The sequence below is a fragment of the Lampetra fluviatilis genome, chromosome 10, assembly GCF_964198595.1.
Source record: "Lampetra fluviatilis chromosome 10, kcLamFluv1.1, whole genome shotgun sequence".
Lineage (NCBI taxonomy): Eukaryota > Metazoa > Chordata > Hyperoartia > Petromyzontiformes > Petromyzontidae > Lampetra > Lampetra fluviatilis.
In genome coordinates, this window is record NC_136284.1 from 12,647,936 (window position 1) to 12,672,214 (window position 24,279).

Here is a 24,279-nt window from a genome sequence, read left to right on the forward strand (position 1 = left end):
TGTATATTTTTGGGGATTCTAAAAAAATACTTTGGGATTGAATAATTTATCACCCCTTGTGATTAATTTTTTTTCTCAATGCAGGGTCACGATTCGATTAAAGAATCCATATATTTTTTTTATATCCTATTCAATTTAGCGGCATCTAGTGTCTGGAGGGATCACATGAACCCATGACCTACGACATATACGAATGGAGAAACATTGATTCTTACGCATATAATTTGATACCTGCATCATGTGCTTGACGATCAATAATAATCCACTGATGGATACTGGTATTGCAGGACTGTGATGGATGGCGACATCACAGGTTAGCCATTGTTCAAGCGGTGGATATGCAACCTGTGAGCTCAGAACACTGCAAGAACAGCTCTCTGCAAAACTTACCTGGCTCCACTTGGGACAGAAGTAGATTTTCAAGCCCCAGGCCATCACTTTGATCCTTCACATCCTCTGCACAAAAGAGAGACAGAGATGTGACTATTGACCTGTGTGAACAGGTGAAGCGAGTCAATTCCCAATAGACATCACCCTCTCTGCACCTGCCTAAGCACACCTGTGCAGTTACCTGGCCATGCTTACACAGATTTGATTATTAGGGACAACTGAGTCGTTATTGTCCCTCTGGCTGGTCGCAGATGGGTCACTTCAATAGACACTCTGACCACTAACCTGACCACCTTTATGGAGTATACTGCATACCTGCAGAAATAGTGCAAGTATTATCCCTTAGGTTCAACACTTCATATTGCAATCACATACACACACAATCCTTTGTATTCCATTATGCAAATATATTTGTAAAAATTATATTCGCAGCACGGATTTGAAAATAAGTAATAATAACTTGCTGAAATTTAAATGCAAGAACAGCCTTTGCACCTACACATGAATGGAAATGCACAGAAACAAACTTCATTGTTGTCAAGGGATATTAAAAAGTGCGCGTAGTTCAAAGCAATTCAACGCTTATCTAGCCAATAAACCAGACAAGGATTAGGATCCACAGCACATGCAAATGACAGAAGTACAACATTCCTCCAACAAAGTAAAACACAATATTAAAAGTCAACACGTAACTACTCACAACAACCGACATGAGCTACACCACGTACACAGGTTTAGACATACTTTATTGAAGTACATATTGAAGCAGCATTATTATTACCCTTACAACATAGATACATAATTGTATGAAGGCCTTTAACAGCTCCTTGCTGCATGCTGATATGTTCAAGTTGTTCGCTTCTCCCTGGAAGCTTTATTCCCCAATGTAATTATTTTGCAAGTAGACATCAAACACACGATTTGATTCAAATGTTATTTTGGGGCAAACATGTATACACTCTGCTGAATGAGTCACATTATTCCATTTACCTTCATTGCCTGCTCTTTACTTAGTTGGCAACCCATTGTCTCCGGCTGTGTTAACAGAGCCAGGCTTGAAGGTGCACGCCTATGGTCCAGAACTTTGGCAAGCTGAAGGCCGGTGGATCACGCATATTTGTGAAACTCCCAAACCCCTCTGGGCTGGGAGGTGACCAGGAGATGGCAGTACGAAAATTCGTTTTACTTTCTCTGTCGTAGCTGAGCATGCGATCCTGTGCACGAGTGGCTTTGCCCTGAGAACTCTGGTTTCCTCCTACATGCTAGGCAATCATTAAAAGAATTTGCCAAGCATCACAATACAGGACCCTAATGAAAGAGTCTTGAGGCTGAGAGTGAAGCTTTCCCGAATAATAATAGGGCATTATTTTTTCGTGTATTCTCTGAATTATTACGAAAGTAAGACGCACTCTGAAAATGTCGGGTTATTTTGAGAAAAAAGAGAGTGTGCTTTGCCATCGGAAGAATATGGCACCAGGGAGAGCCATCTTCCAAAAGACAATTATCAACGTGCCGATTTAAAATTGGGACAAATGTCTCCTTAAAAACTATTCTGAATGGTTGGTGTTAGTCTTCGGCCCTCTGGGTGATACTGTATTGGTATGGAGAATCGTTTTTCAGATGATAATTCGAAACAACTAGATTAAACGAAGTCTTCCAGAAGACAAATGTTTTCTCTGGACTATAAGACTCAATCCAAACTTTTGATTAAAAAACACACAGGAAAAAGTGTAATGATAATCCAGGGAATAGGGTACTACCATGTTTCAACTGCTGTGCAACAAACCAAAACATCACTTCAATATGCATGTGTAACGGAATGTCTCGAAGACTCCAGCTTAAGCATTGCTGCATACCATGGTCAGCATGGTCCTTCTCATCTGAGTTGAAGCTTCCCTTTCTCCTCCGGCCTCTCCTCCTGACCAGAGGGGCCATCTCGGCTGGTTGAGAAGGGCTGGGTTCACCGCCACCATCGGCCGTTTCGCTCTGGCCGTCGTTCATCCCCACGCGCCCATCATCATCATCATCCTCGTCCTCCTGGTCCTCCACGTCCTCCACGATGTGCAGCCGGTCATCATCCTCCTCCAGGTCACACTCTCGCATCACCACGTTCTCGAAGCTCACCACTGCGCAGCGACACACGAGGGGGACCAGGCGCACACAAATCAGCAATGCGGTTCAACGCAAGAGCACATCTACTGAGCACGTGTCAGTTACCCCAATTGCCGTTCTCAGCGTGAAGCGTATCTTGGCGGTGGCAGCAGCAGCAGCAGCAGCCAGAAGCCAGCATGCTGTGACGGGCAACGTGATGTATTTTATAATCCAAGAGGAACAAGGTTACATTCTCAGTCGAAAGGTAAACAGCCAAAGACAAGATAATATATATCTAAATTAAGTGACCCCTGGTGTAGATTTCTAAGTTCTATAAGTGACTGTCACATAGTACACTCATAGCTGAATAACTATCAGGGGCAGCAACTCAATAATGTTCTCGTTTTTTTTAAGACAAATAATTCCAGTCAGCATGCAAAATCAGAAAGGACAAAACGTGAAAACATTCTGAAATTGCTAACTTGCCAGGCATTGTTTATGTATATAATTCTGTAGTGGGATAAAGTGTCTCTTATCTAGCTGTTTCCATGGGTGCGCTGACGTCAGGTGAGATAGAGAGTGGGTCAGCACCTTGCAGCGAACTGCACCAATGAAAATCCCTGTCCCCTTTTTGTCTAGAGGCTTGACATGGCACAACTGCCCATGTGTCGTCAGTCAGGTTGGAAAATGGCCAAACTTTCCCAACGTTGAGAAAGCCAATACATTCAAAAGAGTCAAATATATTTCCATAAAAAAATTCCCAAAGTAATTCAACAGGTCAATGCAACTAATTGTGGTCATAGTAATGAAGCAACATTTAAACATATTGTAAACAGTTTTGTGCAGTGATTGAAGATTTGAGGTGTTTTCGTATATTCGACAAACTAACCACAATTTAGTTGCACGTACTTTAATCTTGAGAACTGCTTGAGATGCTGATGATTATTATGAATAGAGTGGCATTGGAAGAGATATCGTTCGATCTACTCGACGCTTATTGGGATTTCAACAGAAGGCAAGTCGTTTAAAAGTTGCAAATTCACACTCCCACGTACACGTGAATTCGGCATCATAAATTATTATTGTTTTTAATTCAACTGCCGTCATGAATTGAAGATTTCCACGCTGCTCGCATCAGCAATTTAAATTTATGACGGCCCTGAATACGGCCGAGAATTGTGTTGCAAAAGCCTTAGTAGGGTCATGAATTTAAAACCCACGAAAGCTGCCACATCCATGGAAGGGCCTTATGTAACTCAATTGCTTGATTGACTATAGAATTACAGCACCGTGCATATTTCACATTGTACGCTTGTATTTCTTTGCCATAAACCCACAGTAAAATATATGGAAAAAAATACATGATTCATATGTTTCTAGATTTGAAGCTTTCGTGACTGCAATGATTCATATTCTTAGGTTTTTTCGGTAAAGTCACGTAGGTAAAACATTAAAATTAATAAAAGTAAAATAAAATAAAAATCACGACGTTTCGGAGGCAACACAAGCTTCCGTCTTCAGGTGGAAGCTTGTGTTGCCTCCGAAACGTCGTGATTTTATTTTATTTTACTTTTATTAATTTTAATGTTTTACCTACGTGACTTTACCGAAAAAACCTAAGAATATGATTCATATGCTATATTTTATATACTATTCTTGTGCTGAGACTATTGTGGTTATTTTAAACTTCAACAATATTAATTGGTACTGTGTTTTGTGCACTCCATACTTTCTTGTAAACTACATAGTGTTGTATTTGTAGACACAATATCATTTGATTGCTTATCTAGTAGTCATGGCTGCCAGCTATGACCTATGAATCAGTGCCGCCGTAATATGAATCACTATCATGTATTTAAAACCCGAACATCACAAAACAGAGTAACAAGCACGAATTGTACCGACGTGTAAAGCTGAAAGAAGAAATTTAGATTTTAGAAAACAATCTAAAACCCGAAACATCACGATCACACAACCGGACCTTGGCAGGACATTTACTGTTCACAGCAATGTCAACCGATGGACGAATCTCAAGTGACCCAATAACGGCAAAGAGATTTATATAACGGCAAAGAGATTTATAGCATGAATTAGGCGACAACCAAAGATGAGATAAAACGATGAATTCTCGGGACATGTACCAGTGATATTGATTGCGGCAACATGCCCCGAGTAACTGACCATGGGCCTATGGCATTGGCTTGGAGAAATGTACCCGGCAGCAGCAACTTTAAACATTGCTCATGATGAAGATTCCCTCGGCAGCCGCATGCTCAAAAAACAAGTCAATATGGAAGTGACCCAATTATTACAATCTTGTACCGCTCCTGCCACTCCTATGACTTTACAAATAAAAATTAACAAACAAAAAATGACACACTTGTCACCAACGTTGCCTTAAAAAGAAAAAAATGACTACAGCATGACACACACACACCAGCAAAACCACATTGCTTCACTGCCTTGAAGCTGTGACCCGAGTTCATTAAAATGTAAAGCGGTGTTGAGACACCTTGCTATATGCAGCGTTCCATGCCTCCTCTGGCACCTGCTGTGACTCGTTCCAAGAGCCGACAAGCGGCAATGAGCCCAGGGATCTCAGATCCACTCGCTCCCAAAGCTCACTGATCTGCACTAACTAACAAGGCGAGCACACAGAAAGCTCATTGTTGCTGGCGTGAACAGCCGCGCGTGCATATGCACACGTGAGCACGCAAACACACACACACACGCGCGCGCGCGCACACACGAGCGCCTACACATGCACGCACGGACACAGATACACAAGCGACGCAGTAACAGCCGCCTGCCAGGAACAGGTGCAAATTAAGTCGCACCCTGGTGGGGAATTGCAAAGGGTGGGGAGTCAAGTTGGTGGTGAAGAACTTCGCAAATGTTCAAGAGCCAATCCATATGCCGGGCAGTCACCTGCATGAAGCATCACACACACACACGGAGACCAGAGGTGCCAGAATGTTTGAAGTTAACCCGAACTCAATCAGGGACAGAGAGCTGACACGTACGGGCTTCCTGCCTTGGTACAAGCTGTGTGGTCTTCCCTGCGACCCCAAAGACTCGACTCTTATCCAACATGCAACGCACCACTCAATAGCGTGTATTTGTCTTGGCAATACTTTTAGAGGAACACTTTGCTCTTCAATGAATAAATCACTGGTTACTGTAAAATGTGAGACAGTTTTTTTTATTGTAGGACTTTCTGCACAAATTGGAAAACCTTAATGTGCCACTGAAAATGTAATTTAGTGTTCAATGTAATGCAGTTGATTTTAGGCTAGAAGTACATACTCTATGTGTATGTTTAATTTTCAAAATAAAAAAAAATGGTATTTGGCCCTTTCAACTGTAGGTCTACTTTTTTCAAGACTAATACCAAAAAATAAAGGTATAGGGTTACAGTTAGGGTCACGGGTCACAAGGGGTGGCGTTTAGAGTTAGGCATCTGGTAATATTAGCTTTTATATGTTAGACACTTAGTAAATGTTGACCCAACCAGTAACTTTCATTGTTCTCAGTTCATAGATATGGGTTTGTTTTTGTTGTTTTGCGAGTTTGTATTAATGTGTGTGTTAACCGACAATCGTGTGTGTGCGTGGGGGGGTAAACTCAAAAATGATATAAATAACTGCATAAAAAAACATTGCACAACATGTAACACGAGGCAAGCAATCCCATCGGGACTCAAGTGATTCAATTACAACGATGGCCCTCGCTGATTTCGCAGGCTTCTTTTTTTTCTTCCGCAGAGCAATATACCAACAACAACAACAACTGTACGTCATTCCAACAATTACGGTACATTTTACAGGCGAGTAGCAATCCCTTTTAACAATAATATCATTACGGCACTGCGTGTACACCATCGGCCCGTGTGCTCGTGATCACAACAGGTGAAGAAAACAAAAAAAGATAGGTTTGATTAGAAGGAACCTCCAGAGGGTTAGTTGAGGCTTATTCTCCCAAAGCATTCTTGGCACAGTGGACGCTAACACGCTCGGGTCAAGTTCCCCCGCTCTCCACGCAGACACAAACCAACAGGAATTTTATGTTTCCTTGAATTTCGCGAAGGGACAGGCATGGACTCTGTGTGGCCAGAGTAGTGCTTTAATACCTCAAGTCCCACCGGGCGCGTGCCCTTGCACACACCACGCAGAACACGAGGCTGTCTAAATAAACCAAATCTAAGCAGTGCATCAGAGAGGGGGGACCCCCCCCCCCACCACCACTAAAAACTTTCAGAAGTTTTTTTTTAACCTCACTTTGATGATAAAATATGCCCCGTGTCAATAACACTCCTGATTGAGACTATTCACACATACACACACCAAACCTTTTTAAGTATGTGTACATATATGGATGTTATACAAAACTTAATTTAATTTAAAACTGTTGAGATCAGCAAGACATGTTGTAGTTTTTTTTCTCTCTCTCTCCTGTTTGTCATAATGCAGTTCATAAGTTCAGAGCACAAATGTTTCCAGCCAGCAGTCTTGTTGCCAAGTCAAACAGTTACACAGAGTTAACTTCAAAATAGAACTGAATAAAACACATTCTCTTTTACTTTATGCAATCAATAATATTACATACCTTGCTGAAGATCAACTGCCATGGCCTTTGAACGGTGATCCAAAATCTCAGTTTTGTTGAAGCACTCTATAAGAGCTGCTACTAATAAAGAGGTCCCAAAATGATGCAGGATAAACAACCTATATAACTTGCACGAGAAATCCACGTACGGTCACATATGCCATGCCATTGCTGTAGATGATAAGACATAAGACTGACTCTTAAGACCAAGCTATGCTGGACTGCCTAACTGTGTCCCCACGTGCAGAATAATGTATGCCTGGGTACACATGTTCTACCTTCTGTTTGGCCTCATCTGCCACCTGAGCCAGATCACCTGCCATCGGCACGGGCAGGAGGTGAAAATTAGCATGAGCCTCAGGGAGGGGGGCTATGCTAAATGTGCGTAGCCTGTGGGCAGGTTAGCTGCAATTGGATGCTTCCAGAACACAGTCACTGTGATTGGCTCTTGCTGCGGTTGGCTCTATGCTCTCGCCACCCTCCCCCGCTCAATGTTTCTCCTGCTTTCTCCCACCATCTCCCCGAACACACCCCTGTCTCCCTCGCCCCTCTCCAAACACCCCACATGCTCTACCCTTCTCTGTTCCTCCCCCCACATCCCAAAGGGGCTTCAATACACACTGGGGTCTGACTCATTGCACCATCTGACACTAGAGTGTCCATTCCAGTTGTGCTCACAAAAGAACATGAATATACACACGTGCCACGTACACACGTCTGCACCTGTGCACTTGTGCGCACGTACACCTAAGTGCCAGTGAAACTTGCATCCTCTGTGAAGTGTCTTGAAGTTAATTGCAGCAAGGTAGCGCAGAGCAGGTAACACCTCTCGAATTTGACTGAAAACTGTGATTCCCCATTTATTTACCTTAGCAGGTCTGTTTACGTTCGTTCTAAGCTGCCAGTGTGAGCTGGGTGAGGGCTGCACATGCTACATCCTGCTGAGATGAACAGAGGGACACGGGCACTTGAGATTTTTCATCTGGACCCTTCACACCGAGGCCTAAACTCCTTAAAACAACAGCACGTTAGCAGACTTAGAGGCTTAATCTCTTCCTTATGTGGCTTAAGTGCGGATAATTGGCAAGCCATGTGAAAGAAAATAAAAAAATCAATGTGCTCATCAATCCTTTAATGAAAACAAAAAATAGGAAATTGTGGAATTTAGTAAGTTCTTCTATAACAATTGGAAGTTTTTAAAAGACCGCACTTTTTTTTTTTTACAAAAGACTGACGTTTTTTAAAAAAGTAAAATACATGTGTCATGATGCTCAACTGAGAATTATTGGCAGTTTTCAGCCAATAATAGAAATAACACATTTTCACGACAGCTGCCTGTCCATCCATGGTTACCACTGCTGACGCCCACGAGTAGTGCTTATTTATGAACTCCAGAGGGATGATCGGCTGCGTTGACCCCAACCAGTTTGTGTGTTCATGTATATAACAAAGACAAAGATCCCCTGTATAGCTTCAAGATACTTTCTGGGGCAAGAGGTGTTAGCGCACACCTATGAAGGCCAGGGCACGGCACACGAGGGGGTGGGTGGTCAGCACCACACCCGGCTGCTTTTGTTTCCCGAGTGGTGATGTTTTCACACGACACCAGGTACTCATTTCAGGCTGAGTCGACCTAGGGAAGGTCCGGGACCGATTCAGATCATCGTCACTTGTGTTGGCCGTGAGCGGGAGTCGAACTCGGGTTGCCAGGTTCGTAGCGCGGCTCGTGAAACCGCTACACTACCGCTCATGTATATACCACTGCATACACATGCACTGTGCACACATCAATCATGTACATGCACAGAATAGCGCACATATTCCGTATACACACACGGCACACACATAACTAGAGGAGAGGCTTGTACACATGAATGGGCCATACGACTCTCAAAATACTATAAGCAGGCACGCAGAGGCAGAGCTTTGTAACAACAAGCAGTGTGTTTACAGAGCAAGCAACCATTTCAGACTTGATCACCCGTGTCAGGACTGACAGGGCAAACAGCACAGGTTGTGGCATTTTGGACGACCCCTGCGAGTCCCCTCGTGCCGAGCCTCGAAGCACGCCATCTGTTCAGGTTCATGCATATATCCTGGAGGGGTGTTTGATCCATGCTGCGCTTTACGCCAAGGTGACAGCCGGAACACAGGATCCAGTCCGACCATGTGTGTTACCACTAACCCTCTCACTGACAGCATCATCTTATTTCATTAAGCGCCATCTGTGCCCAAAATGCTAAAATGCTTGTGGACAATTTATTTTATTTTTTGGTCTTATTTTATTTCGGTCCTTGTTTTGTGCCACATCATTTTATTACATGTCCCGAGTGAATGTTGAACACTGGGAGACAGTTTTCATATTTCAGAGCCTATGAATGGAAGCATTATGATTGACCTGTTGTGAAGTTATAAGTATTTCTTATGTACAGATTAGTTGATTAAATGGTTAAACTTTACTGGCACTTATCAAGCATGCTCTTTTAATATTGTGAGATCAAAATCATTGGCCTGAATAAAACACTAATTCAATTAAATTATACTGCTGTATTTTGTAAAAAAAAAAAAACATGCGAACATTACAGAGGTTATAGTGCAAATGTATGGTTTAAACGCAATTTTTATTATTAATTTTCAAACATTTATTATTATACTCTTATAACCTTTAATATAGCAAGGCCATATAAGAAAAAGCCAAAGGCTTTCAGGATGTATTCTGATTGTGCAGTCATATGCGCGGCCTTCGTTTATTTTTACTGCATAGGAAACACTAACGTCAATGTCCAGAATGAAGACAATGCTTAGTAATGAGCTTGCAATTATGTTTAAGAGTATAATAGTTTAATATCCCACTTTGTATTTAATTATTCAATATAAACCAAAAAACTAAATGGCTAAATTAGCCGAACATATTAATGCGAGTGTGAAAATATATACTTTATTGAATATGTATTGAATACAGGTGAGGAATTACATTCGTCAAACTTATTTTTTTAAAGTGGCTGCATAATACATGATATTGGGTACATTTGCATTTTGGATAAAATTACGTTAGAAAGTGAATTCTGATTAATTTTATTTCACGCAGAGGAATTATTACTACTCTAGATTTAACTCTAGAATATGCCACTGCACTGAATTGCTTCCTTTCATTTAGTAATGCCAGCACTCAAGCTGCTAACTGGTACCAATTAAAACGCAATTTCTTTTCCAGTCTTAAAATAATAGGTTCTCATTCAAGATGTTTAAACAGCCAACAAGCCATTGTACATGTCTCAGGCTCACCCAAATTACTCACTATTGAGATGTGTAAGCCATGCACAAACTTGAAACATAATCCTGTCCATGCAGCAACAACAACAACAACAACCCCACAGCATATTAAATAAAGTAGGATGATGGTCATAGCACACAAGTACCTTCCGTTATCTCTCTCATACCAGTGGCTGTCAAGGGACTGCCAGTGAGGCAGCACGCAATTAGCAAGTTCAATGTATTCAACAATTAAGAGTTAATGCGGGTTAATTAATATGCAAATCCCACGGCAGATGTGCGTCCGTGTGGTTGCGAGCATACGGAAGGCCTTTTTTCATGCATCCCTCCCCAGGCGATCCTTGCTTGCGTCTCGCCAGCTGTCAGATTTGTTTGCCGCTACAAGTGGGAGGGCCGATCCCTCTCAAAAATACGAGCGCCGTTTCATAGCGCGTGTAACAGAGGGCCTCAAGGCTGATGGCGCCCCACTCCACCGTGAGAGGTCCACCCGTTCAGGACTTCCACATAGCCCACGGGCATGCTGGGATACGCACATTAACCTCCACTGTGATAGCTGATCGGCTCCAATTAAGCGCTGTGTTTGACCGCAAATTAAAACTGTACGGAGTTATTATTAGTATTTTAATGTTTTTTTAGAAGGTGCAACACGCCCAACTAAGGTATTCAAAGCGCAGTACAGAAAGACAGAAAATGAAATATCTAGTTTATATCATGGGAAAATGGGTAGGTTTTCAGTTGTGTTCTAAATGGGAGAATCTCAGCGGTCAGGCACAGTTCTTCAGGCGGGAGCGTTCCAAATCCAAGGGCCAAAGAGCGAAGAAGCCCGAGCTCCGAAATGTTTCTGATGACGGCGTGGCTGGCGGAGGAGCATGGTCGCTGCATGTGAAGACCTCAAACTCCGAGAGCAGGGATTGCAAAGCTGCGGTTTGTCGGTCAAATATTGAGGCAATTGCTGACAGAGTGCTTTGTTAATTAAGCGGCATAGTCATGTTAATCATGCACAGAGCTCAATTAGGTCCAGTGTTGGGGAATTGAGTCCCGACGAGAATGAGCAGTCAAAATGCACAAAATAACCAGGTTTATTAAAAATAACAGCTTTTTTCAATACTGTCACTGACAGGAAAGGATATACTCAATGTTTGGCCAACTTGCCTTCTTCAGGGAATACTGAGGTTTACATTGAGAGTCACAAATAGTCATGTAAAGTTTAGTGATGGGTTGAGTCAGATGATGGACTCAATTGGGCAAAGTGACTCATCAGCAATGGTGAGTTCATCATCTGACACCACCCAACTTCACCCACCAATACGATTTAAGATTCTCAACGTCAACTTCAATACTGCCCGAATATGGCAGGTAGGCTGACACGTTGAGATAGTCCTCTCATCAGGAATGTTTATGCAAGTACAGTAGTGGACCACAGTCGATTGACAGGCTGCGTGTGTGTGGAGTAACGTCTGGATACGACCACTCCCTCCAAGATGTGTGGCCAGCGCGGAAAAGTAGACCAAAGGACCCTGTAGAGGTGCTCTCTAGAGCTCCCTCTAGTGGAGGACTTTCCACCAGCAGTGGCAAGAGAAAGCAAGTGCAGGGCTGCAACTTTGCCGTTATCTTCAACACTACTCTGTGAACGTGCGTGTGGGTAATCACACGTCCTGTATACAGGGTAACGTGAATTCCAGCGTGGAAAACATCGTGAAATTCTGTCATATATAGGGGAAAGCATGCTAAAATCTGAGCATGGGATACAATTATCCAGATGTAGGCCCCCGTCGGCCCATCACCTCCACCCCGGGCTACAAGCTGTCCCTACCCTCTTTGTGCACCCTCAGGCACCAAATACGTTCTCCCCTTGGGACCCTGAAACAGCTGCGTCCCAAGACAACTGTCAATTGCCCCACATTCTCTGTGGCCTTGCCGCATGTCAAGCACTGTCGGGGACATTTAAAAAAGGACATCATTTTGTTTTATTTAACTCAAGTCGCCAGCAGGAAATACCGTAGAAAAGATAGTATATACACAAAAAGGACAGGCGTTTGTATATGTAATCACTTAAGATTTGGTGGCTAAGAGCAAAGCGAGGCTTTTGAGAAGATAGGTCTTAAAAAATAAATTATGAATAGATTGTTTAGAGAATTTTGTTTCTATTTTGTTGTTTAATTGTATCAACAATTCCAAGAGCAGCAGATGGAGCTCATTTGGCAAAACCGGCTGACCAGTCGCTTTTCAGACCCTCGCACCTTTTGACCTCTAACCTTTACTCGTTATAAAAGGTCAAAACTCAAAATGTGACTCACAGAAAATTTGAAAGGTATTCACCCCACGACACATAATGAAGACTCACCAAATGAGCTGTACCAAGAAAGGCATGCAAGCGTAATGCCAAGTCATATGCGTGTTGCTTTTTTTTTCTTGTCAGGCTTCGATAACTCACAAGTTTAATCACTTTGTGTGTGAGTCAGCGTGTACGTGTTGCGCATGACGTAGATTGTGCAAGGCTTCAGAACCTTAAACCGTTATTGCATGAGTGAAACTAAACACTGCACTCGCTCACCGTACGCATAAAGGAGTGTGGCTAACTTAAAACATTTCGGTGGGACTCTGTGAATTGGTAGCTCGTTAGGAAAAGTCCTGCGACACGTGAAAGCAATATAGCAGGCAAGCGGGAGCTGATTAATGTTCCGCAACAAAGTCTCAGCAAGGTGCTTCCCTGACCCCCATCAAACCTGCATGCCTGCCCCGATACACATACCTGTCCCAGGTGCTGCCCAGCTGGAACCAAACAAAGGGCTCAGGGGAGCAAGGAGACCTCCTCTTGCTTTTGTGACGGAAATGAGCCCCCACCCGCTGGGTTGCAGTTGGTCATGCAAGTGTAAGCATCCACTTCCCAGCCACCTGCAAGCCAGGAGGCGTTATGTGCTCTACCTTTCCTGTCCAGCCACTCCCCAGTACGGCCCTCCCAAAGTCACGAGTGCTATAATCCAGAAAAGGGTGGGAGGAAGAAATCACTGCTCCTCCTTTGTCATTTAATGTACTTTTCCTTCCTGTGCCTGATTGATGTGTTGAGGGATTCAAGAAGCCTCTTTATGGCCTATGGCCTAAGCGTGAACAAATGTGCAGTTGAAACACAGTTGGTTTAAAAAAAATATTACCGCTTTCTCATAAAATGTACAGCTGCTTTGCATGAGCTATATTTCGTCTTATATTCACTGTTAAATGGTAGGTGGGTGGAGCTAGAGTTTCCACCTAACTATATTTGACCCAGACAGTCCAGGAAATGGCATCTGGGTTTGGGTGGCAGGAATTTGTACCGAGATCTGGTGGAATTGTGTTGAACTTTATTTACAATTGAATGCACAGTTTTGATAGACTTTGGCTGATAAAAATGTGTGCAGGTTTGGTCTGGGTAGAAAATGGAAACCCCAATGATTGAGTAGCAGTGGAGTGGTTTGCGCACTGCGCTATTCACCCGGTCACATGAGTTCAATCGCCGGCGTCCGTGATACGGGAACCGGTCCTGGCCCCCCTTCATGAAGGCTCATTCACCACCATGCAGAAGTATAGTCAAATAACCGCCAACAATCGACACAAAATGACGACAGTGTTATCCATCCAGTGGTGTGACAAAAATATGTACATTACCATTTATTACACAGTAATTAATGTAACCAAGCGTGGTTTACTGATGAGTGCGAATAGACCAATGGCAATCCATTGCTGTTTTATTCCAGAATTTCTGATTTAAATAACGGATAAAGATTAAGCCTCAAGATTAATTTTCAGGAAGATCTAGTATTGGGATGTTTAAGGCAATTCCATTACTTACTGTTTGTCTTACTAGAAGGTAACACTCAAATTTCAAAACAGTTATACAGTACAACCACTATTCAAGAGTCAATTTGCTGTACTGCTCAGTGGATTTGGGAATTTCCGAAATCTGCATGAGCCACTGTCTATTTCCTCCAAAAGACTGCATCACAGGAATGCACCATCACAATGACTTTTTAAAATCAAATTATATCACAATATATTCTTATACGTGATGATCCATTCATATATACTTCACTGATTTCTATGGACCCTCTTACTTTCTTCCCAACACCGATTGAATCAGTATTGCGAAAGCAATGGGCTCCCTATCTTAGAGAGGAGAGTGTTCAAAGGCGCATTGAGTTTGTTGAGATTGGTGGGAGACTTGTCGAAGTTTTGAAATCAAATTGTATTTTCTCTGTGATATCTCCCTGGTATTTTATTAAGGCATTTATAAATAAACAAAATATTGATATTTTTGGCACAAAGCCTTAGACACAAATCAACAAAACATTAAATTAAACAGGATACAGCCACACCTAATGCGATATTGTTCGCAATATTCACAATTTCAATTGTCATTGCACAGTGCAAAAGTGTTTTGGAGAGTGAAGATAACAGTTCTATAAATAAAAACCAAAGCCGATGAATGAGCCACATTGGCATTTGCCAAAAAAACACCGCTCATAAATAGGCACAGGTGTAGAGTCTTACATGCGGACTGTGCTATTTCCTCCAAGGAGGTGCTTCCTTTGTCAGCACATCCTGCTCACACATCAGCATGTTCAGAACGTCCGTGTGGGGGCGAGTTCTAACATTGCCACATTTCCCAGAAGCCCTATATATATAAAAACTGTAATTGTAACGGTGACGTATAAACGACAGAGGGTCTAGAGTTTAAATTACTCTTTCAATTAAACTCAATACGTTCCCATTACAATACTAAACCTTTTGGCAGAATTAAGTGCTAGAAGTGGATTATACAACAGAGCATCAATATAGTCTCGGCCATGAGGACTCCTCTAGCACAACTTTAGAAGAGAAAATAAATATAACAACTGTGCGTGTGTCAGTTCTCAATGCCTATCACGCTGATCATATTATAGCCATATACGGTACCCCCCGCTGCAGTTGTGACAGACTTCCAGCTAAGGCAGAAACACACCAGGACAAAAAACCAAACGCACTCAAGGGAAAACAGCTAAATTGAAGTCCCACCGCCCAAAAGCAAAGTAAGCGCCGTTAATTAAACTGGAAGCAAACGTAGAGGGAGAGAAACTGTCCGTTACCTGAACATTTCAGCAGTTCTCTCTGAATCCCAAGCTTCTTGGAGATCAGACACAGCATTGTCAAAGCGTGAGCTAAGCGAGAGAGAGGCGCGTATCTCTGTAAGGTCCATGGGCAAGTTGAAATAACGTGAGCTAGGCACCGAGGCTCGCTCTATTAATATAGCGTTCAAGAACACGAAGCCACCCCCTACACTTTCGGCACCACCCACTCACATTCCTGCACTATAACACAAACCTAGCACCCCCCCCCCACCTCCTCCACGACCCAGCATCTCAACCACCCTTCCCCCCCCCCCTTTGGCGCCCCGGCAGTTTCGCCCCCGATAAATGTTGATAAAAAAAAGACACACAACACACGAACCGTCACAAACTCGCTTTCCCACCGTACTTTCCAAAAAAAAAACCACCCCTCCACAAGGTAAAGGGAGCCGCGATGGCATCCGCAGTCACCTCTTTCCCGTGAAAGAAATGACCCGACCGGTTTCCCGGAAACGTGACGAGAGGGCGGAGAGGCGCACGGCCACCCCGAGTGAATGCGCTTCAGAGCTCCGCGTGTGAGTGTTGTTGTTGCTGCTGCGTGTCCGTGAGTCGGGCAGCCACTCGAATTAGGCACCAGTTGTTGGCTTGGTCACAGCCATTGGAACTGCCTCAGCCTCCCCCCCCCCACACACACACAACCCTCACCTTCCGTCTGGTTATTAGTAACTTTATAGCGTGCGTTCCCCGGACACTTACATATCTGAAAGGGTACAGTAACGGCCAATACGTCTGGTGATTTGCCATCTGGGATGAGATAAGCCAACAGGCAGTTTACGGGATTGCGAGAGCCCAATCATGATTTCCCAACGGAGTTTGTTAAACGTGGACTGTATATCGGCTTTGTACACGTGGTGTATACATAGTGTATTTAAAAGTGTGTGTGTGTTGTGGAGTATAAGCTGGGGATGGTCCATCAACTTATTTACGTTACTTTACGAGGGCTGATGCTGGGCTATGTGCGCCCATTTAGAATAACAGCACAGTACCTGGCACGGGCACATGGGCACTCTATTAGGTTAACCCAGTAGAAAAAACATACCGTGGGTATCAAGTGTAATAGGTATCAAGTGTATTAGGTATCAAGTGACAGCGGCCTCAGCCGTGGTAACAGAAGGTGGTTTCATCAGCCTACTTTACCTGCATTTCTAAAAGCTCTAGCTCACAGAACGTGCCACAGGTCTTAATTGCAATGCAAGCAGACGATGTGACTTGAGTGTAAGTGCTTGTGTGAAGAAAGTGCGCGCGCACGCACGCATTTTATGCGCGTTTACGAGTTTATGTTTCTTGTCACTCATCCGCAGGAGCTTGCGTGCGGTGTTTGAAGATCAAAACACGACCTCCTCGTGGACACAAAAAAAGGTACTGTCCATTTTTTACGACGAATACACGTCGTAAATGTGAGGTTCAGAGTACACATCTGCACGCAAACTTAGACAGGCAGTTTTAAAGTGAGTCATTTAAAACGTATGTCTTAAATGTTAAAGAGCATATAAAAGCACGCACGCAATCACTCATCTCCGTTGATATCCCTAAGCCAGCAGTTGCAGTCACCCCACGTGGCAACCAATACTGAAAATGAATCACCGATAGGAATGAAAATTTACACAGGGCCCCGTTGAACGAACTACAACAACGCATCCTTTTGTTTTAATTACATTGCCCTGATATTTCACGCATTTTTTTCTTGTTGTCCAAACTCCACATTCGCCAGCGGCGGTCGACGCAGAGCGGACAAAATCATCGGTCACCACCGCGGAGCAATTCCGCTTTGCGGTGCCGAAGAAGGGCGGATGAGCAACGCATGCCACGTGCCCCCCTGCCTTCTGCGAGGGAGCAGACAGAACGTGAGAACGGGTCTGCAAGACTTCCTGTGAGCACTTTCCAGCGCTCTCAGCCACGCGGGCACCTCAACGCCGCCACCGCCATCGGGTTTCAATTAGGTCCCCCTTGGTACCACGCTACACCTGGCAGAGGCTCCAATGCCGACCGCATGTGAAATGCGGGGGAGGGAAGGCCGTGGGGGGATGTGTACGTGTACAAGGGGAGGTATGGCTGTGGAGGCGGTGGGTGGGTGGGTATCGCACTTAAGGGAGGGTTGAGTCTGCGGGGAATATAACGGTGAGCCTGAACTCGGGGCCGAAAACACGCACCGCTCCCCAACCCTCCACACCGCCCCCCCCCCAACCTCTGCCCCACCAATCCTCTCTCTCATTCTCGCTGGGCCGGATGGCAGCCCTTTTCCAGAAAGTTACATTCATGGGAAATTCCGTCGCTCTCCAGCTGCTCCCCAATACCTCGTGCAAAAACGTAACACGAAAAAAAAACACACACACACACCCCAAGATTAATAACAACCATGGGGCTCTGGAGCAGCTAGCTGTTCTTAGCATAGGCAACTTTCCCAACACGTAACAACAGTTGTGTGCTCTCCAAAGAGGGGCGGTTACATGAACGCTTCGGTATTTTCAACAAAAACATCCTACTACGTATAGGCGGAAAACAGTGTTGTTCTTAAGTAAGGAAAATACGTACGTGTACATGAAATGTGTTACTAGCTGTTAATGGCATCACCAGGTGCTCTTGTATTTTAAGCTGAATATTTTGCCTTGCTGAGGAATACAATTAAGGGTCAATATGGAATGTGTATCTGCTTAATGTGTACAAGTTACAACTTCGGACCAATCATACGTCTTATTATTTAGACATTAGCCACCCAATTAATATCAATTTATGGTGGTCAGGTGCCAACTTTGCAATGGCTTCAGATTTTAAGAGAAGGTAGTGATGGTGAGGTGTGGGGGCATCAACAGCAGTGGCTGTGACGATCGCTGGGCCTACAATGTCTGTTATTACTACTCTTTAAGATACTCAGCCAAGCTGTGTCTGTCCTTGTACCAACGTCATCGGGAGGACTATATTGGGTCTGAGTTATTTGTTAAGTCAGTTACTCAATAATTGTCCAGGTTGTAGTTCTCCAGGAGCCTCCACTGCATGCGAGGATGAAGAACCCGGGACCAAAGACCCTAGCAAACCTTCCCACATTTGTCAGTAGAATTGCTCACCAGAGTAGGCTGTTAACTCCGTACTCATGAAACTCACGTTGGCGGTTTAGGTAATGCCAATCCCACATTCAAGTGACGAACGGTTAAGCTAGTGACTGTTGAAGATGTTCCTGAGATTATGAACGAGAAAATAGTTATTGAGCTGGCGTTTTACTAAATAAAATAAAAACTACGTATAATTTATACACAAGAATAAAACTGTCCAATGGAGAAAAAAAATCAGTCGAGAATTACGTGCAGAAACAGGATATAATCTATATTTGACCAACAATGTTCATTGTCTTTGTTAATGGTGAACAAGTACAATGAGAGAAGCATCGCTCGCCATGCGAATGGGAACACTGTTGCTTGCCTGAGCCTACTTTAATAGTAGCACAGCTAGAGCATCATCGTGCTCATGGGAATACCCCCGTAAAACGATGCAAGATAAATACAAGAACACAGCCCAAGTCTTTTATAGCCTTTGCTGTGAGCCGGAAAGAGAGCCTGCATCCAGGTCTCCCAGCAGAGCCTCCTCAAGCAGGCCACCCTTGAGAGGGCTTTGCATTAAGCTCACATTTAAACAGAAACATTTTCAGGGAACTTTCTTCAGCCATGAGGTTTTGTGAATCAGTGGGGACTTATCCTTTTTTGGCACGGAAAGTGTACAGATTTTTCTCCGCGTGGGTATTGTTTCTGACAGGGCCTCAAAACCATGGCAGCTTCTTACGGTGGGATAACAATGGGGTAAACACGGCTCACAGAGCCATGGAAACCTCGCTTAGGAATGGAAAGTGTGGGCAAGGGTCTAAGTTTAGTCCACGTGCAGAATATGCATACAGTACAGCATCTCCATTGAGCTAAGTTTTGGCAAACAGACACCCAAGTGAAAAAAAAGCAAGGACTGAGGCTGCTCTACTTTCCGTGTGACTATTCGCACCAGCAAACCTGACGAGAACGAGGTGTGATGGTTGAAACCGTTTGCCAACTTTTAATTAAATTCACGGGATGGTTGGCGGTGCACATTTAAAACACCTGTGTGAGCTGGCACAAAGTTATTAGCTAAATTGCTGTGAAAGTGGTCCCAAAATAACTCGCCAACAACGAAGTGGAAATATTGGGAGGTTCAAACGCTTGCTTGGCCTGCTCTCGGTGTACGTACCTGCTCTAATGCTCACCGCTGTAGGCCGGTGTGTAATTTCATCCAGTTCTTGATAAGCATTCTCACTCTGTCCATTACCTTCAGCCCGCTTACACTGCATGTACATGCATATTTGCACTACACTTTACTATATTGTTACATAGGATAAGATAAGGTTTATACCTAACTAACACAAACACCGCAGCCGGACTTTGCAGGTAACAAAAGGAATGGCGCAGCTAACATCCATCGGGGCTGAAGCAGGCTGCGTTGTGTGCGCGCGTTACAATTGCCACGGGGCAAAGTGAGTATACAATTGTGTGCTAACTCGACTCTGGGGCATCAGACTTCACATCCCATTACAGCGCTGAACACAAGAGAGCCACTGCGGGCTCGCACAGCCAAAACGAGGGCCAGGGGCGAATGCCTTCCAGTAAATCTGTTCCCGATGTCAACACGTTTTATTCACAGAGCTGAAACCTACCCGATGAATAGATTTGCACAAGGACCCCCCCCCCCTCTCCCCCCCCTGTGAGGGTGGGTGAAGTCAAAGGGAGTTGGCCAGCGATGTTCTGGACAGAGTCACAGCACACAATCATTAGATACAGGACCTTTTGCATCCTGGTCTGAACAGTCCAAACATGTCCTGCAATGTTTTTTTTACAAAACAGGGGGAAGGGTGTGGTGTCGGTACTTAACGATTATAAATTGTACAAGTCCAGATTTCTTGTTTAAGGAAACTTTAAAAGATACTATCATTGGCTAGACTGTAGGCACACACCACAGTGTTGAATCAGAGCCCCAGTTAGGTTAAAAACAATAAAAATCCCCATCACTTCATTTTGGGAATTTTCCACTTTCACACATCGAGACTCGTGAATTGTGCATTCAAGGTGATGATGACAATGTGAATGTCGTTTTACTTTGTGAGCAAACACACTAAACCAATATCTCTGTGAAGTATGCATCCAATGTGAGGTTATGACTTCCAATCCAAGTGACCCTATGCATATCTATCCTTCCACGTATCTGTCCCTCCACGTAAAACAACAACTATCTTTCACACATCAGCCACACAGGCCTCTGGGAGTGTATAATTTCAACAGCATTGGTCCAACACGCGCATACTTTGAACAAGTTACAACATTCAGTATCTCATCAGCATTCAGGCTTACTTGAACTAATGAACTGCCAGATGTTTGAAAAGTTCAGTGAGGGCACCTGAGTCGTAAAATTAAACATTAACGGCAGTGAATCAGGGCAGGTTAAACAACCTTTAATCTCACAACTGTGGTACAACAAGAATGAAATTTCAATTTTTACAGGTTTGCAATATTTCTGCATCGTATAAAAAAAGATGTGTACAAGCATGTAATACATTCTACAACGATGTTCTTCCTGCTCTACAAATTACACGTGTTATAAATGAATGCTACTTCATAACGATGCTGCTGGTCCTGGCCTTGCGGTATCTTGCAGGCATGTTAGTGCCTTGTAGCCACTCACTTAGGAGCGATGGAGCGGATAACGGTGCGAGTGTAAACATTGCTCAAAAGTGCTTCAGGAGTGAACTACCCCAGGCAGGGTGGCTCACCTCTTATCTTATGCATGTGCCACTGGCCGACCAATCGGGAGTGGCCATCTAATGTCGTGGGTTGGTTTATTGCACGCTTGGCAAAATAACCATGGGAAAACACCAAGCGTTGGCCTTCGTTTTGCGTCGTGAGTGCACACGAGGAACACATTCCTACTCCCTCCATTTAACGTGCAGTTAATGCACTAATATTCTGTAGATTACTGGGAACATGGGACTGCAGTGGACGGACGTATTTAGTCGGGTGAGCAGAGTATTAATAACCACGTGAGAATCCATTCAGAAAAAAACAATTATGCAGCAGAGATCTTGGTTAAATACATGGAAAGAATACATACAGGGTACAATGTTGAGTACATTTGCCGAAGTGCAAATGATTAGTGTCATACGAATGTAGAAAACTTCGTGGCAGTTTATTTTTTATACATTTCCACATTTGCATATCCTTAATTACGGCAGAAAAAAACGACATCGCATTATAATGCTGAATTATTTATGTATGGTTATGAAGAAATTGTTTTTTATGCAAATAGTACATACCTGAAATGCATTTTGCCATTAACTCTACAAGGGACTTTCTACCAACTACATTTACTATTCCTGTATATACATTAATATATATAATGCATAGACATATATCTCATGAAAGCACACTATATGCTGATCTGGAAATTCGACTGGGCCATGAAAGGGTTTCTGTTGCGGTGCACGCGATGACATTAGCAGGTGGGGGAAGCACACACCTGCTGAAAGCAACGTGCAGCTCACGCATCATCATCATCATCACTCCTCAGCATCCCAACCTGTTGTGACACCATTTCATAGCTGCGAGGGCTTATCTTAAAATATGACCACTGTACGCCACTCTTCACTGCACACATAACTGTCTTCAAGCTGCTACTCAAATGGATGTTCACTTAAATAGGATTATTTACGAGCACAACGGTCTTGCAGGTCTCCACTTATCCAGCACATGCATTTTAGCCCCAGCAGTGCATATAAGTTAAATCAAATTAACTATGAGTAAGGTTTGCCTGTTTTATGCTTAATTCACACACGAAAAAAAACACACTGGAAATGCTGTTTTTGAGTAAAATATGGGTTTTTCTGGAACATTCTGTCTCCTTGGAACTTTAAAGTCACACACTGGACCTAGTGTGGTAGACGTAACGTGCATTACAACGAAATAGCAAAAAAACACAAATATAATAAAAATATCAGGAGAAAATTAGCTCGATGTACTTAAATTCGTGGATAGTATATCATATTTGTACTGGTGACAGCCTGCTTTGTATGCCAAGTTTTTTTATTTTTTGTTTGCTAAAAATGATGAAAACATTTAGAAGTGACTAAATAATTAATTTACTTTGGCTACCTAATCAGTAACACCTCATGGAGATGACTGGATTTTTGTGTACGCTTTGCATAATGGTTGTGGCCACAGTGTTAACATTTTCAGGTAAGGCATGTAATCATGGTTTCTATCATCCATGCTGGCAATGGTCGATATCTGCACTACTTTCTTTACCCTAGCTTGCAGGCAAAGCACTCCAATCTAGCACACCTACTGCAACAGCAGTTTAACATCCGATTATATTGTTTTCTCCCACAGTACATCAAAGTGCTAAATTATGAGAGTTAACATTTTTAGCTCGTGCCGAACTAAAGGTTAAACACACACACACACGTTACCAGAATAGTCTTTCAGGTTCGATTTACGGGGGGGGGGGGGGTCCCCGAAAACTTTACACTGAAATGCACATTTCGCAGAAATTGCGATATTCTGTGAAAGCATGATTACAAACGGGTATATATTTATCAGGACTTCCGTCCTTTATTCACCGCTCGACCTTACCCTGCTCCGTAGATAGTAAGCACACAAACCCCTTGCCTACACCCAGGAAAACGCATTGTGTGGCATTCCGTGGCTGTGTGTGCCTGCACCCTTGTATACTGGGCTTCAATACAACACTTGGGAGGGCAGGTTCCGCAAACTTGGCAACTTCACAGTCAACATTTTACAATCATCGTCATCATCATCGTCATAATATATCCTGGGTGTTTTTTCGAAAGGTAAATATCTACAGATTGAAAAAAAATGGCTTGTAGTATATGGCACGAGCCGATGGTTTCAGACACATGACGTTTGCGTCGTCACCATCCCAGAGTGGATGGAATAGTTTGACTGCGTATTTCCAGCACCACAGTATCCCATGAGCATTTCTCCCTCGTTAAACAAGTAGACAAATATGTATACTCAATTACAAACGCGACGATCAGTCGATCATTGCAAAGTGTGTGTGTCCGGTATTAAATGCACCTGCATTTAATACTGGTTGACATGGAAATGTTCACAGCATCAGATCACGAGACTCACGTTGACTCACATTATTTTTCCTGGCTCTCATAGACATTTGGAGCGGTATATACCATGACAGTGTGCGCAGGTGCGTTCATAAACATAATCATATCTCACAAACGAGCAGAGTGTTAATTGGGGGGGGGGGGGAAGGGGGCGAGTCATGGGGTGGGGGGGTATGAAAGTGGTGATAATTAGAAATAGGCTTTATGGTCAAAGCTTAATGCTACAACACACTGTACTACAATACAGAGGGTGTACGTCTCCAGTAACAAGCAGCAGAGCATGAGTATTAATACAAAGTAAGCAGTGCCACTTCACAATACGGTACTCCAATAACTCCACTGGCTCCAAATGAAATCCCAAATCAATTTGAAGATCGCACTCACGGTTTCCAAGACCCACTCTCCTCCCGCTACTCCCTTCCACGCACTCTCCTACCTCTCCTGTCTCATTTCACTCTACTCCCCTCCACGCACTCTCCTACCTCACCCCTCTCATTTCACTCTACTCCCCTCCACGCACTCTCCTACCTCACCCCTCTCATTTCACTCTACTCCCCTCCACGCACTCTCCTACCTCACCCCTCTCATTTCACTCTACTCCCCTCCACACACTCTCCTACCTCACCCCTCTCATTTCACTCT

The 24,279-nt window shown here is 43.6% G+C and overlaps 1 protein-coding gene across 5 annotated transcripts in view; it reads right to left on the reverse strand.

Moving 5' to 3' along the window:
* LOC144934590 (zinc finger E-box-binding homeobox 2-like) overlaps positions 1-24,279 on the reverse strand; it is a 195,538-nt gene that overhangs the window by 13,698 nt on the left and 157,561 nt on the right. For 4 of the 5 annotated variants that reach the window (XM_078860561.1, XM_078860559.1, XM_078860558.1 and 1 more), the window contains 2 exons: positions 2,247-2,516; positions 391-456 (listed from right to left, as the gene is read on the reverse strand). In XM_078860561.1, the coding sequence (XP_078716687.1) occupies positions 391-456; positions 2,247-2,493 (313 nt within the window). In that variant the 5' untranslated portion in view covers positions 2,494-2,516. Of the gene's footprint in view, positions 1-390; positions 457-2,246; positions 2,517-15,458; positions 15,644-24,279 lie in introns of those variants that run through there. The other variant, XM_078860560.1, reaches the window with a different exon arrangement.